Source organism: Naegleria gruberi (assembly GCF_000004985.1).
Source record: "Naegleria gruberi genomic scaffold NAEGRscaffold_16, whole genome shotgun sequence".
Lineage (NCBI taxonomy): Eukaryota > Heterolobosea > Eutetramitea > Acrasida > Naegleriidae > Naegleria > Naegleria gruberi.
Genome location: NW_003163311.1, coordinates 219,934 through 235,359, shown reverse-complemented (window position 1 = coordinate 235,359; position 15,426 = coordinate 219,934). Strand labels below are relative to the sequence as shown.

Genomic DNA, 15,426 nt, shown 5'->3' with positions numbered 1-15,426 from the left:
TTATTATCCAATGCCTCTATAGAGTGCAACTCCTTTCGTATTCTATATGGTTTAACCCATTTACTAAGATTATCCAATAAGAATTCGTGAGTATTTTCAATAGAGCTCATCATTTTCAAAACTCCAATAATTAGGTCACTCTCATCTCTTGATACGTTTGATTGTTTATCGTATGGTACCAGATTTACCAAACGTTCAAGACAATTAGTTTCCAAAATTATTGATTTAGCCAATGATCTATCCAAACACATTTGATAAATCATTTGAATGGCATTCCTTCTCTTAATTGCATCGTTTGACTCGAGATCTTTCTCAATATTGCCCATATACTTTTCTTTAATTTTCAACAGGGCAAATACTATAAAATTCCATTAAATGATTACAAAATATTACAAGTAATAACTTACAACTGAGTGGCATGATAGAGGCCTTTTGTAAATTAATTTCTCCATTCTCTTCCTGAATCATCTTATCCAAAACCATATCAGCTTATTTGTTGTGTGAATTTTCAGAGAATATGGGTGATTTACTTACACGAAAGAAGGGATGAAATAATTGAATAGGAATAGCCAGCTACCAAAAGGGCAACCACCAAATAAAGAGTTGGAAACTTTCTCAAAGAATCACAATTATTTGGTTGTTCTTGTCCTCTAATTTTCAATATGTAAAGAAAATCATCATTTCGATTTCTATTCATTGATGATGAAGAAAAAAATCGGAAGGTTGATTCGTGTTGACTATTAAAATTTGCATTAATTTTCAAACATGAATTAATTAATCCCTTCACTCTAAATTGATGGTTAAAGTTCCGAACACTAGAAATTAAACTTTTACTTTTAATCATTTTTTTGAAATTAAATATTATTTTGAAAAAATGTCAACAGATTATCTTCACGAAATATCATCAGCACAAGATCAAAGATTATTTCCGATTCATGTGATCAACAAGGCTTTTAGTATTGATTCTAACTATAAAACAGAAGTAGTAAGAATGGTCTTTGCTGATAAAATTGTATTTTTAATTTCGCAATTAGATTCCTTGATCGGAACTGTAATTAAAGCTGAAAAGGATGCATCAGCACTAACAATGACAATTTCCAACACTATGGAAGAGCCACTGGATGATTATGATCACATACCTGAACCTACCTATTCAATTAGAACATTATTTGGAAAAAGAGCTCCTTCTTTGGATCATCCAATGGGAGAGACTTACCTTGATATTGAAACAATATTTGCTAGAAAATTAATTGAAGATTTGTATCAACCAAAACCAGTCAAACCAGCATTTGGAATGATGGAACCTCCAATGCCAACACAAGTTTTGGAAAAACCTCTAGTATTGTGTATTGCATTTTCCAAGGAGTTTCTGTCAAGACTGAAAGAGCCCAAAGTAGGGAGACTTGTTATGGCTCAATTGATTGACTGTGTGGTCAATAAATTATAATTGTGTAAATAGTATGGTTTTGATGTATGATTTAATGTGTGGATGTGGTGTTTATTTGAGTGCTCTGTCAAGTTATTATTTTAATAATTTGACTATTATTTGGTGGTGATAGTTTAGTGGATGGAATGGATTGGGACATGGATGGTGGTATAACTTATAAATTATTCAAAGGCGAGGGGGGATTAGAGGCATCATCTGACCGAATTGAGTATGCCATTTTGATTGTGGATGTGTTTGTGTTAAGTGTGGTGGAGTGGTTTGGAGGTTGTTGTGCCTCCTTATTTGGGTGGAGTGGAAACACTGTTATGGACTAGTTTAGAGGAGAGTAATCTTCTTCAAGTTCTTCTTAGCCTTATTACCAATCTTTCTTGTCTCTGATTCAGCTGAATTGACTGCATCTTCGACAAGATTTCTAATAAATTCTTGTTGCATAGGACCTTTGATGGCAACACCGTAAACATTAGCCAAGTCACTAACGATAGAAACAGCAGCATTGAAAACAGGTTGGTCAGTATTTTGATCTTCATAGACAATCTTGACAAAGGTTAACACTGATTCAACATATGGAATAAAGAGTTGTGGATTTTCCTTCTTGAAGCCAAGTAAAATACCAACATAGGCTTCGAAAATATTTTCTCTCAAAAGATTAAGATAATCAATCATTTCATCGTTGGTGGCATCAACATGAGCTTCACAAGCTTGTCTCAAAACAGTACCAACATAATTCATGTATTTTTCAAATCTGACACCAATGGCAAGAGCAATATCACCAAAAGAGGCAATAATGTTTGGTTTGACATCTCTTTGCAATTCAGAGTTTTGCAAATTCTTCAAAAGAACTTCCATGATTGCATCAGTATAAGAAGCAAGCTTGTCTCTCAAAGCAATACATAAATCACCAATAACGTTGACACAGATAAGACAGATTTGTTCGTATTGGAATGTTTGCAAACCAGTCAATAAGAATGGTAAAAAGTGAGGCATATATCTGTCGAATTCATTAGAAAGGGCAGCAGCGACAGCACCAACAGCAAGGAAGGCTTCTTCATGAACATTAGCGCTTTTAGATTCAAAGATTCTCAACAAGAAGGTCATGATTCTATCAGCAGTTGGAACAATTCTAAATTCGAGCTTTCTAGCAGAAACTTGAAGAGCACCACACATCAAACCTTGAATCAAGCAGATTTCTTCAGTTTGGCTGTGGTTAAGAGTTTGTTCAAGTCTATTCAACAATTCAACAACAATGTGTGACAAAATTTCATAGGTATCTCTAGCAGCACTGTGAACAAGAGCAGATAAAGCTTCATAAGCATTGATTCTCAAATTGCTTTCAGAAGCATCTTGTCTAAGAGTAGCTTGTAAGAGCATTTCAGCCAAAATCTTAAAGTATTGTGAAAGTGGATAAGAAGCTCTATCATCATCAGTTGAGAAAGCTTCTGCAATGTGCAAAATAGTCCAACAAGCCTTACTACAAATACGAGCTTCATCTTGGAAGGCAATTGTAAGAGTCTTGAGGACATTTTCCAAATGATTTTCAACCAATGGATCTGGATGGAATTCAGCAATTCTACCAAGAGCAAAAACTGAAGTATCTTTGACAAGAGTGTTTGCATCATTAACATGACTCATAATGAATGGAAGGGCAGAGTTGATAAGTTCATTCATTCTTTCACCTCTTCTTGGACCATCCAAAATTGCAGAAAATGCCAAAGTAGCAGCTTCCTTAAAGTGCCAATCTGGATTATTAATATTTGATGAAACGAATGGCATAATTTGGTCAACAATTGTTTCTTGAGCAACAGTGGCCATAGCAGCAATACAATTTGAAGCATAATTACTGACACACATATCACCATCTTCTTGATATTCTTCTTGTCTTGTAAGACATTTAGTCATAAGTTCAACTAATGGTGCAAGAGCTTGGAGAATAATATTGAAACTTTGTCTAATTGGTTCGGTATCATTTTCCATTGCAGTATCAATTTCTTCACGAATAATTGCTTCAGTTTCAGCCAATGATGTCCAGAATTCAATAGCTTGTAATTGGACTTCTTGTTGTTCATTAGGGTCAGTTAAAGCCTTGGTTGTGATCTATATTTTAATAAATTAATATCAATTTGTTAAAATAGTATTACTACTTACACCAAAAATGGCTTCCATGTATGGTGACAATTTATCATAGTACAAATATCCGATTTTAACTAAACATTCAAAAGCGACTTCTCTAATTCTTGGGTCTGGAAGTTGGGTTGATGCACATACGGTTTGCATAATATAATCTCTTTCAGACTATATAAAGTTAGAATTAATAAGATTCAAATAATAATAATACTTACATCTCTTGAAAAGTTTTCTTCAACAAAAACAAGACAATTCAACAAGGCTTGTGTGGCAGCAAATTTGATATCGTTGTTTGCTGATTCTCTCATACCTTGAATAACAGCTGTAAGAATTTGGTTTGTTTGGTGCTTTAAAACTGGGGCTCTACACATATCACACAGATAACCAATGGCCATCAAGCTAGATTGAATACCAAAAGGTGTAGAAGGTTCGGTAATGTTTTTAAGGACAGTTTCAATAACATTCAGCCATTGATTGTGCACCAAGTCTACAGAAGCAAATTCGGCGAGGACTTGAGCAGCAGTCTTTCTAGCTTCTTGTGATGTGGAGTGGAGTGTTACTAAAACTTGATTTCTAATTTGATTTTTGGTTTCTTCGTCTTGTCTGGACCATTGTTGTTCTAAAGCATGTTTTGTTTGTGAGTCTTTGGATTCTAAAAGGTTCTTAAGTTGGAGACCGGCCAATTGTCTGAGATGGTTTGGTCTAGCTTCATCAGCAAGTTCTGTTACTAACAGAATCATAAATTTAGGCTAGAAAAATTATTGTTGGTGATGAGGAGAATAAAATACGTTAAAATGATTAATAAAAACAATTAAATGAAAAACATACCAAGTCATTATTCTTAAGATTGGCAAGATGGGTTTCAGCGTTTTGACGAACTTGATTATCGTTGGACGAGAGCACATCCATCAAGTTTCTGAAATCCTGAATGTTCATCTTTTTACTCGTGGGTTATAAAGTTATTTGTTGTGTTATTTTTTTTTTGCAATTTTTTTGGCGCTAATTTTCAAAGTTTGCCGCTCAAGCAAATTGCCAGCTCTTATTGAATGCGGTGTTCTTTGGAATAGAATTCTTTAACATTTAATTGGTTGATATTAATAGCTTCTACCAATCACAAGAAAACAAATGTATTTATTATTACTATTTTGTTTCATTGAAATAACAAATAGACTCAACTAATTTCCTTTGGTGAATGTTGAAGTACACAAATTCCGATACAGAATTATTGTGATGAAGTAATTTGATAAAAATGAGGAAGTAAAATTATTGCAATAATTTGTTGATGATGTTCGAGCATAAAAAATGGGTAAAAAGTCAAAAGCTAATAACAACAACAATAAACAAGCCAATAATAACACTAATGGTAACAACAAACAAAAGAAGATAAGCAAATCGGAATCCAAAGTTGAGGAAAATACATTCACAGAGGAACAATTAAAAATCCATAGAGAAAATGTAGTAAAACTCACCAAGGATCTTGCTGCTACCGATGAAGGTTTTAGAACAAGAGCTGCCGAAAGATTCCCAACATTTTTGAAGGAAACTAAATTCAACAAGTTGGATCTTGATACTAATTTTATTGATTTTAGAAAATTGTGGAAAGGTGCATTGTACGGATTTTGGCTGTGTGATGGTGAATTTAAACAACACGAAATGGCTCAACTCTTGGCAGAATGTATTCACCACGTGAAGGGAGGCGAATCATCTCCACACGAATTACCTATTGCCTTTTTGAGAGCTTTCTTTGATGAACTCTTTGAAACATGGCCAAGACTTGACAAACACAGAATGGACAAATATTTAATGTTAGTGAGAAAAGTAATGCAACAAGCATTCGTGTTTTTGAACAAGACAGCTCAATACAAACTAGAAGCAGTTGAGGAATTTATTGAATTCATTTTAGAAGATGGTATTTTCAATAATGAGGAACGTAAATTATTAGCATCTTTGCAAATTCACATTGCAGAATTATTCTTCTTGGAATTGGTTCAATATGGTGGTCCTCAAGTTGAAAATGATTCTGACTATCATCTCAATGAAGATGCATTGATGAAATTCGTCCAATTCTTCATCAAAGATTTTGCCTCTACAGAAAATAACAGTATCAAAAAGACATACAAGGAAGAAATGTTCGATTTACTTGCTCAATATCAATCAGTTGAAGGTGAAAGTAAACCTGAAGAAGAGGAAGAGGAGGAAGAAACCGAAGAAAATGGAGATGCTATGGAAGATGATGAAGATGATGATGAAGATTTACCACTTGATGAATTTGGTAATGTCAGACAAATTGTTAAAGATAGACCTTTACCTGTCAATATCGAACGTATTGTCAAGGAATTCGAAAAATACAAGACTGGATATGAAAACTCGGATGTCTGTGTTGAATACTATGAAAAATTCAAGACTAGAATTATTACTCTCGATGATTTATATTCTGAATTGGAAGAAGTTGAAACTACTGTATCTCAAAAAGAACAAGCTAAGATTGAAAGGAAGAAGAAACAACAAGAAAAGAAAGCTCAACAAGTTAATGAAAATAAGAAACCACAAGAAAAGAAGCAACAACCTGAAAAGAAACAAACTGAAAAGAAAGTAGAAACAACGCCACAAGAAAAGAAACAAAAGAAGGATAATAGTAAGGCAACCGAACAAAAGAAGAAGGAAGAAGAGGAAAAGAAAAAGCAAGAAAAATTAGAACAAGAAAGATTGGAACAAGAAAAGAAAGTTCAATTAGAAAAGGAACAAAAGGAAAGAGAAGAAGCTGCTGCTGAAGAAAAGAAACGTAATCAATTGTTAAGTAAGGTGAAATCCGTGAAAAAGCTGCTCAAGGACAAGAAGCCAATCACAAGTACTGCTACCTCTTCTGAAGAAAAACAAGAAAAGAAGAAGGTTATAATTGACCTCGAAAAGAATCAAGTTAAAACTTTCAATAAGAAGGATATTGTTCCAAGTTTACCAGTCGATTTAACATTTTCACCAACCAAAGGTTTATTGAAAACGAAACAAGACAAGAAGAGAAGTTCCGATTCTTCAGATAACTCTCAAAGATCTTCAAAAAAGAGAAAGTAAAAATCTAAAACACTTGTAAAACATGTTTTAACCATTTTCTCATCATCACAAATATAATTTAAATAATTCCACCAATTTTCTTTTCCAAAAATTCAACTCCTTTGCCATACATTTTGTCTCTAATTAAATCTCTTTGTTTCTTATCTCCGACAATTTCTTCAGCCATTTCAAATTCTTCTCTTACTCTTCTTTTGAAGTATTCCTTGTTGGTAAATCTGATTGTTTCATTTCCGGTTTTTAAAATCCTTCGGTAGAGGGAGAGGATATCTCTTTTTGTGACCATTTTTTTTGATTGAATTATTTTCAATTTTAATTTCTAAAATAATTTGAATTAATATATTATTTAAAATATTTAATTGAAGAGAATTGCTTTATTTTCATTCGTTATTATCTATATTATGATACAATAGATTTTCCAAAGGTGTTTCAAGTAAGAGTTCTAATGTGCTTATTTCCCTATTGGAAGGACTAGTACTAGTTGGTGTGATGATTTGAAACAAGTCATCATCATCATGATTATCCCACTCAATTGATGGTTCTTTACATCGAGGCTTTAGAAAGATATCTGGTGAAGATTGACAACTCGTGCTTACACCATCCAATGATGTAGCCTTGTTGATACTAAAGCTGCTTTGGTCAAAATCGAATATTTCTAATTCTAAACAATCTGAAAAATCAATATTATCCAAAAATTCAAAATCCTCTTCTCTAACTAGGTTGATATCCTTTGAAATGTCTAACTCGATACATCTATTCTTTGCTTCTACAACTTCTTCTTGACTCGATGATGAAGAGTAGGTGGTGTGAATAGCCTTTTTGAAATTCTCCAAATGAAGAGAAGAAGAGGCTGTTGACTCATCACTTGTTGATGCAAATATCCTCTGAGTATTCATCAGAGATCGTTCCACTCTCCTATTGTTACTTGTGTTCAGTTGCCTTGAAGGAATAGGAGGAGAGGTGGTCATCTGTTGTTTCTTCTTGTAGGGATGAAAACGATCACTCAAAGTAAGGCTTGATTCCGATTCAATAGACTGATCATCACTTCTCCCTTTCTCTTTCATCTTATGTTGTGTGTTGTGTTGTTTTTTTGATTCGAGATTATTCAACTCTGAGTTGTCCTAATCAGTCAATGAAAGATTGCCTCTTTTTAACAAGCCTTGATGAAAAAAAGGCTATCTGAATAATTTATCACTTGCAATGTTGTGTTCATTCAATATTGCCAAATCGGAATGTTTGTCACTTTTCTCAATAAGAGTTGAAAGTTGTAACAAGTGATAGGATTTCAAATGCTGTAGTGATTGTTGGGTTGTACATTATTTAAATGCATCATGATATTTTCTTTTGTGGGAATCAATTTGTAATCGTGAAAAACCATTTTTCATGATCTATTCATTAAAAGAAATCAATCACTATCAAGACAGAATCTAAGGTCGTTTAATAAACTTGGTGATCGAGGGAAAACTGTAGTTGGTGAAATGCCTGTCCAATCTTAATTTGGTTTTAGAGAAGATTGCGGATGGAACCTCTCAACCATGAAGATGTTTCAATAATACGTTTGTAATCATTGAACCAATGCATTTTTCATCTTTCCAGTACCACCATTTTTGAACCATGCTGGACATGGGATTATCTGTTTTCAAAAAGGTTTTTCCTTTGCTGCTAATTTATTGGATAATCAATGGCGAGGATCATTGGACGAGGCTTTACAATGACTTGACAAATCTTGTCTCTCTTTCAAATCTTGTTTGCTTTCACATAGGGGTAACAGGAAAATTGAGTAAATGAACTTTCAAAAAAAAATGATAAAATCACTTCTGTTGAAAATTATCGCCTTCATCTTGTCTTTGGTGGATCGCTTCTGCTACATCATCTTTAGAATCTTGTTTGGTAAGGATTTCTTACCTGCTGACTTGAGAGGAAGATTTGATCACTTGAAATCCTATACTGTTCAAGTCGATGATCCAAACTATAAACCTGGTGAAGAAACAAAGCCAATCAGAAGAGTTGGCTATGAAAAGGAATTAATTAGCACTCCAGTTCCTGGTGTAACTACACTCAACGGACTGTTGGATCATGTTGTTAAACAATTTGGTGATTTGCCAATGCTTGGTAGTCGTACTTTCAAGAATAAGTCTGTTGAAAAGCTTGATGGTAAGGACTGGGAAGTTTTCCACTTTGACGATGTCAAGTATGAAACCTACAATCAAATCTATAGTAGAATTATTAATCTTTCACGTGGTATTGCACGTTTCACTGGCTTGAACTCTAAGGACTTTTTTGGTATCTTTGAAGAAACTCGTAAGGAATGGTTAATGACTCTCCACGCTTGCATGAGATACAACATTACTGTAATGACAGTTTACTCTACTTTGGGTGATGAATCACTCATTGAGGCTGTTAATGAATGTGAACTTCCAGCCATGTTAGTTAATGAAGCATCATTGAAAAAGCTTGCCTATCAAATTACTCCAAATACTCCAACTTTAAAGTACCTCATCTATGCATCATCTTGGGAAGGTAAGAAGGAAGAAACTCAAAAGCATATTGCTGAATTGGAAAAGAATGGTGTTTCTGTTTTGTCCTTTGAAGAAGTTGAAGAATTAGGAAAACAAGAAACAAATCCAATTCCAGTTAAGGAAGAACAAAGAGGTGATAGTTTGACTGTTGTCATGTACACTTCCGGAACTACTTCAAAGGTAATTATGAATTATTATTTACAGATCTAATCTATTTGTATTCTAATCATTAGCCAAAAGGTGTAATGCTAACAGCAAAAAATATACTTTCGATTTCCGTGGGTGCACGTGAGCAATTTGGTTTGCCACACGTCAAGAATCCGTAAGTATTTCAGTTTTTCACCATTATTAATAATGTGACAATAGAGTAAGTATCTCATTTTAAAATTGATTGCTCATTACAGTAATACTAGACTTATTTGGGATATCTTCCACTTTCTCACATTTTGGAAATGGCTGCTGAACATTACATCTTGGGTCTTGGAGGTAAGTAGTAGTATTCAAAAGAATGTAAAATGTTACAACAATATCATTATTTACCAAATTCCACACCAAATCACGTTTACTTCACAACATTCATAAAACAGGAAAAATCGGATACGGAAACTCCAAAACTCTTACAACTAAGGCAAGTAGTGTTTTTTGATAATTATTAACATTTCAATGTTTCATAATTCACTTCAAATAATTAGACTGCCAGACCTGTTGGTGATCTTGAAGCTGTAGCACCTCAGTAAGTAGTGGCTGATATTGTCAATTTGTGCTTAACTATCTTTCGTACATTTTTTTCAATTTATTACGGAAGAATATTTTGTGGTGTACCAAGAGTGTAAGTTTTCAAGCTTTTTTTTGGTTAATTTAAATCTGCGATTGTTTGTGCGAAATGATTTTATATGCGACTAATGTCCTTATTATTATATCTTTCATACAGATACGACACCATTAAGAAGGGTGTTTCTGAAAAGATTAAGGCAGGTTCACCAATCATTCAATGGCTTTTCAAGACTGCTTATGATTGTAAACTTAATGCTCTTAAGAATGGAAGAGATACACCATTGTTCAACTTTTTGATTTTCAGAAAGATTAAGAGTATGGCTGGTGGAAGATTGGTAGGATGCCTTTCTGGAGGTGCTCCACTTTCAAAACAAAGTCAAGAATTCTTCAGAGTTTGCTTTGGAGCCAGTACCTTCCAAGGATATGGTCTTACTGAGACTAGTGCTGCAGGTGTAAGTAGAAGATTTATCGTGGAGAGAAGATTTAACATTTCTTTAGGTCATTTTAATGCCAGAAGCTAAATTCCAAACCAATGTTGCTGGTGTTGTTGTTCCATGTGTTGAAATCAAATTAATCTCAGTTCCACACTTGAATTATTTGGCAGATAGCCCAGTACCAAGAGGAGAGATTGCCATCAGAGGTAACTCTGTCGCCCTAGGTTACTATAAGCAACCTGAAAAGACAAAGGAAGCATTCATGGAAGATGGATACTTCTTGACAGGAGATGTTGGTCAATTGTAGGTTTACATTTCTTTTTGAATACTAATTTGACCTTTTACTTTTCAACAATTCAACTTTTTAGGAATGAGGATGGTACAATTTCAATTATTGATCGTGTTAAGAATTTAGTCAAGTTATCCCATGGTGAATATATTGCTTTGGAAAGATTGGAGAGTATCTATAACGGTTGTCCATACGTTGCACCAAATGGTATCATGGTCTATGGAGACAGCTTCGGTTCATTCCCTGTTGCCATTGTCATCGCTCAACCAGGTCCAACCAAGAGATTTGCTGAAGAAAATGGCATTACTGGTACCTTCTCTGAAATTTGTAAACATCCAAAGGTCCAACAACACATCTTGAAATCATTGGAAGAATTGGCTAAGACCTACAAGCTTAAGAGATATGAAGAAATTAAGGCCATTCGTGTCTTTGATGATGTTTGGTCACCTGAAAACGATCTCTTAACAGCTGCTTTCAAGCTTAAACGTAACAATATTGTTCAAAAGTACAGAACATATATTGATGAAATGTATCAAGGAACTTATTAATTATTTATATATTTATTATTAAAACTTAAATTATTGCATTTTCTCTAGCTCTGTATTAAAACATGTGGAACCACAAATATCAACTTGGCGAAGCAACCTGTTAATAAAAATCTTCTTATTAATAGCTGGATTGTTTAAGAAAATCTTTTAAAAAAACCGTAGTCTAGCACATGTTTGTTCCGTTGCTTGGTTCGTAACCGGAGCAAAATTCCCGCCAATAGAAATGGAGATTCTTCAAGAACTTTTTGTAAACTCTAGTCCAGTCACTTTGGTGCTCATTCTTGTCGTTGAAGCCACACAACAAACCTAATCGCCAATAACAATAATTAAAACCGTGTCCAAATATTAACTCAACACAATATTACAATTATAATACCATCATCACCAATGCACAAATAAGACTCCTAAACTCGACATGTTGTTTATGGTGATGAGGCCACAACTCTTTGTTAGTATTCTGGCCAATTAATTGTTATGCTTTGAGTGCGCAAACACCAAAACCAACATTAAAAAAACAACTCCAGACTCGAAAGATTTTCTCTGCATTGTCGGGTAAACATCCACGTTTTTGAAAAAGAGAGAATACAAACAATAACACAAAAGATGCTCAAAAAATCGATTACTTCCACTTGTAATAGAGTTAACCAACAACGAATTTTGTTCAACTGTTCTAGGTCATTCCATAAGACACAAGTTGATGAATTGAAGGACGATAAATGTTCGATTAGAAAGGGTCCATATGGTGATTTTCTTCATACATCATTGACTATTGAAAAAACAACAAATCCACTTACAAAACCTGCCTGGGAAGGTCTTGTCTTTGGTAAACAATTTACAGATCATATGCTTGAAGTTGATTGGAATTCAGAAAAGGGTTGGAGTAATCCAAAGATTGTTCCATATCATGATTTAACTCTTCCACCATCTTGTTCATCTCTGCACTATGCTATTCAATGCTTTGAAGGTTTGAAGGCTTACAAGAATGGAGAAGACGTCTTTTTGTTCAGACCAGAAATGAATTCAAACAGACTCAATAGATCTTGTGCAAGATTGGGTTTACCAGTATGTTTTAATTTCGGAATTTTCAAATAATCTAACAATTTTTCTAATTTAATTTTAATATCATTGTGCTGATGATAATTACTTGACACTACCCAACCTCCAAAAACAATACAATGATACAAATGATAAAAACACTTTCGGAATATATTTATGAAGAATTTCCAAGGAGAAGAATTCATAAAATGCATGGCTGAGTTGGTCAAGGTTGAAAAGGATTGGGTTCCAGCTAAGAAGGGTTACTCTCTCTACATTCGTCCAACAGTGATTAGTACTGAACGTACTTTGGGAGTCTTGCCACCAAATAATGCTAAATTATTTGTGATTTGTTCTCCAGTTGGTCCATATTTCAAGTCTGGTTTTGCTCCAGTCAAATTACTTGCTGATCCAAAATATGTGAGAGCTTTCCCAGGTGGTACTGGTAATGCTAAAGTTGGTGCTAATTATGGTCCTACAATCATGCCACAATTAGAAGCCATTGAAAAGGGATACAGTCAAGTACTCTGGCTTTTCGGAGCTGACCATCAAATTACTGAAGTTGGTACAATGAACATTTTCTTCTATAGAATTGCAGATAATGGTGAAAAGGAATTGATTACACCACCATTGGGAGAAGTCATTTTACCAGGTGTCACACGTTCATCTGTCCTTCATATTGTTAAGAATGAATTCAAACAACCTGCTAGAGAAGTTACTTATACTATGGAAGATTTTATCAAGGATGTCGAAAATGGACGAATTCTTGAATCTTTCGGAGCTGGTACTGCTTGTGTTGTTGCTCCAATCAATGCTATCAGTTATCAAGGAAAGGAATATCCAATTCCAGTGCCTCCAAAAGAAGAATCATTGGCTATGAAATTATGGGACAGAATTTTGTCAATTCAATATGGTGAAGTTCCTCATGAATTTGCTCACAATGTTGAAGATATTATTTCTGGAAAATCAAAATGGAATCCACAAAGCTATTAAAAAACAATTTTGGATATTAATCTGCTCTGTTTTTATTGGCAAACTCCTTGTAAAATTCAAGCATATCCTTAGTAATTCTTGGAAGAACTGATTTGACAGCTTCCTCAAAATGCCTGAACTCTACATGTTGAGCGTGGATATCTTCTTGGAGTGCAATGTAAGCTGCTTCTCTGCAGAGAGCTGTCATTTCAGCACCACTGTAATTAGTTGTCGATTGAACAATCTTTTCCACTTCCTCTGGTGAGACAATATTTGCCATTTTCTTCAATTGGATTTTCACAATTTCTCTTCTTGCAGCTTCATCTGGTGGTGATACGTAGAGCATTCTATCAATTCTGCCAGGTCTAAGCAGAGCCTTATCCAATAAATCAGGTCTATTTGTAGCAGCAATTACCGTTACTCCTTGTAAAGGATCAATACCATCCAATTCTTGGAGTAATTGTGACAGAACTCTATCACCAACAGAGTTACCTCCACTTCCTCTTTCCACTCCCAAGCCATCAATCTCATCAAAGAAGATAATGCTTGGAGCAGCTTGTCTTGCCTTTGAGAAAATTTGTTGGACTGCTCTTTCACTTTCACCAACCCATTTGCTGAACAGCTCAGGACCTCTCACAGCCAAAAAGTTCAATTTAGCCTCAGTAGCTAAAGCTTTAGCCATCAGCGTTTTTGAACAACCTGGAGGTCCATAAAGAAGCACACCTCTTGGTGCTCTTATTTTCATTCGTTTAAAGTGCTCAGAGTGTTTGAAAGGCCATTCGATCGATTCTTTGAGAGCTTGTTTGACATTGTCCTGACCTCCAATATCATCCCAGTAAACTTTTGGTACTTCAACAAGGATGTGTCTGATAGCACTTGGCCTCACATGAACAAGAGCATTCTCGAAAAATTCATAATCTAAAGATATCATTGATTGTTCTTCTTCGAGAGCTACTGGCTCTGTTTTCATGAAATATTGGAGAATAGCCTCATTACATAACGATTTCAGATCCGATCCAACAAAACCATGTGTGACAGCAGCAACCTTATTTACAACTTTTTCATCAGCTACCAAACTACATTGTTCAAAAATACATTTTAAAATGCTGAGTCTCTCTGCTTCTCCTGGAATTGGACACTCGATAACTGTTTGATCCAATCTTCCTGACCTCTTTATGGATGAATCAATCTTTGAGAATTGGTTTGTAATGCCTATTACAATTATTCTCTTTTTTGGACAATCATCCAAGCAATGAAGTAAAGTGCTCACCAATCTTTTACCACCCTTTGACATTAGTGAACTCTCCTGTATAACTTGATTGGATGGAGCTAATTGCTCCAAATCTTCCAGTATAATAAATTTGTATGAATAAATTAATTGAGAATGCCCTTCTTCGTTTGGGTTTTGGAAGAATTGTTTCATTTTGGCTTCGTTTTGACCATAGACCTTACTAGAAAACATTGATGCGTGTATTGTGAAAATGCTTGGTTCTTCTTCTTCACTATTCGATTGTTGACACGATTCTTGGAATAAATCTTGTAAAACTGTATTAACTAGAAGTGATTTTCCTACACCAGACAAACCATGTATCAATACACCAGCACTGACATTATTCTCTCGTAAATCAATCATTTGTTTCAATGTTTTCTTCAATTGTTCATATTCTTTTTGAAGACCTCCACATGAGAATTTCTTTCTCTTTTGTGATGATGACGAATTTGTTGATTCATTATTTCCTTCATTGTGTTCATCCAAAACTTTGAAGTGATATATCAATGGCGAATCCAGAGTCAATGTATACGGGAATAAATAATCAAATGATGATACTGGAATATTATCAATTAAACTTCGGAATGATAATTCAATTGGTACACTTTCTTGTTGAAGAGAAATACTAGTTTTCAAAACATGATTGAAATTTGTAAAGACAAGTGTCTTTTTCTCTGATTGTTCTACCAATTGTATTAATATATAACTCAACAAGAGTGGATGATTCTTAATATATTGACTCGATGATGATTTAATACTAATAAAAACATCAATTTTAAATTGTTGTTGAGAATTTTCCATCCTTTCAAAAATTCCTCTAATTTCTCCTCCTTCTTCTATTTAATAATTATTTAATATTAATATGTAATCTTTAAAGCCTTCCGAAATGACTTTATATTTATTTTCTTAAGAAACGAAAGAAAGGAACCAAGGCTTTGAGAATTTTTGTTT

The 15,426-nt window shown here is 34.2% G+C and overlaps 6 protein-coding genes across 6 annotated transcripts; 4 read left to right on the top strand and 2 right to left on the bottom strand.

The window, feature by feature from the left end:
- Positions 1–874: 874 nt before the first annotated feature.
- On the top strand, positions 875–1,447 carry NAEGRDRAFT_65956 (uncharacterized protein; the record flags this gene model as incomplete). Its single annotated transcript, XM_002678827.1, has 1 exon — positions 875–1,447. One exon carries the CDS (start codon positions 875–877, stop codon positions 1,445–1,447), a length of 573 nt encoding a protein of 190 aa, XP_002678873.1.
- A 3,423-nt stretch (positions 1,448–4,870) lies between these two features.
- NAEGRDRAFT_48025 (uncharacterized protein) lies at positions 4,871–6,637 on the top strand (the record flags this gene model as incomplete). The annotated part of the gene is made up of 1 exon (XM_002678826.1): positions 4,871–6,637. The coding sequence occupies one exon, from the start codon at positions 4,871–4,873 to the stop codon at positions 6,635–6,637; it is 1,767 nt and encodes a 588-aa protein (XP_002678872.1).
- A 377-nt stretch (positions 6,638–7,014) lies between these two features.
- NAEGRDRAFT_48024 (uncharacterized protein) lies at positions 7,015–7,698 on the bottom strand (the record flags this gene model as incomplete). Its single annotated transcript, XM_002678696.1, has 1 exon — positions 7,015–7,698. The coding sequence occupies one exon, from the start codon at positions 7,696–7,698 to the stop codon at positions 7,015–7,017; it is 684 nt and encodes a 227-aa protein (XP_002678742.1).
- A 738-nt stretch (positions 7,699–8,436) lies between these two features.
- On the top strand, positions 8,437–11,198 carry NAEGRDRAFT_32648 (uncharacterized protein; the record flags this gene model as incomplete). The annotated part of the gene is made up of 9 exons (XM_002678825.1): positions 8,437–9,333; positions 9,387–9,464; positions 9,567–9,639; positions 9,741–9,790; positions 9,846–9,886; positions 9,959–9,982; positions 10,085–10,383; positions 10,442–10,664; positions 10,730–11,198. The coding sequence occupies 9 exons, from the start codon at positions 8,437–8,439 to the stop codon at positions 11,196–11,198; spliced, it is 2,154 nt and encodes a 717-aa protein (XP_002678871.1).
- A 603-nt stretch (positions 11,199–11,801) lies between these two features.
- On the top strand, positions 11,802–13,239 carry NAEGRDRAFT_36203 (branched-chain amino acid aminotransferase family protein; the record flags this gene model as incomplete). Its single annotated transcript, XM_002678824.1, has 2 exons — positions 11,802–12,260; positions 12,417–13,239. 2 exons carry the CDS (start codon positions 11,802–11,804, stop codon positions 13,224–13,226), a joined length of 1,269 nt encoding a protein of 422 aa, XP_002678870.1. The 3' UTR covers positions 13,227–13,239.
- Positions 13,240–13,242: 3 nt separating this feature from the next.
- NAEGRDRAFT_48022 (uncharacterized protein) lies at positions 13,243–15,276 on the bottom strand (the record flags this gene model as incomplete). Its single annotated transcript, XM_002678695.1, has 1 exon — positions 13,243–15,276. The coding sequence occupies one exon, from the start codon at positions 15,274–15,276 to the stop codon at positions 13,243–13,245; it is 2,034 nt and encodes a 677-aa protein (XP_002678741.1).
- Between the last annotated feature and the right edge of the window lie 150 nt (positions 15,277–15,426).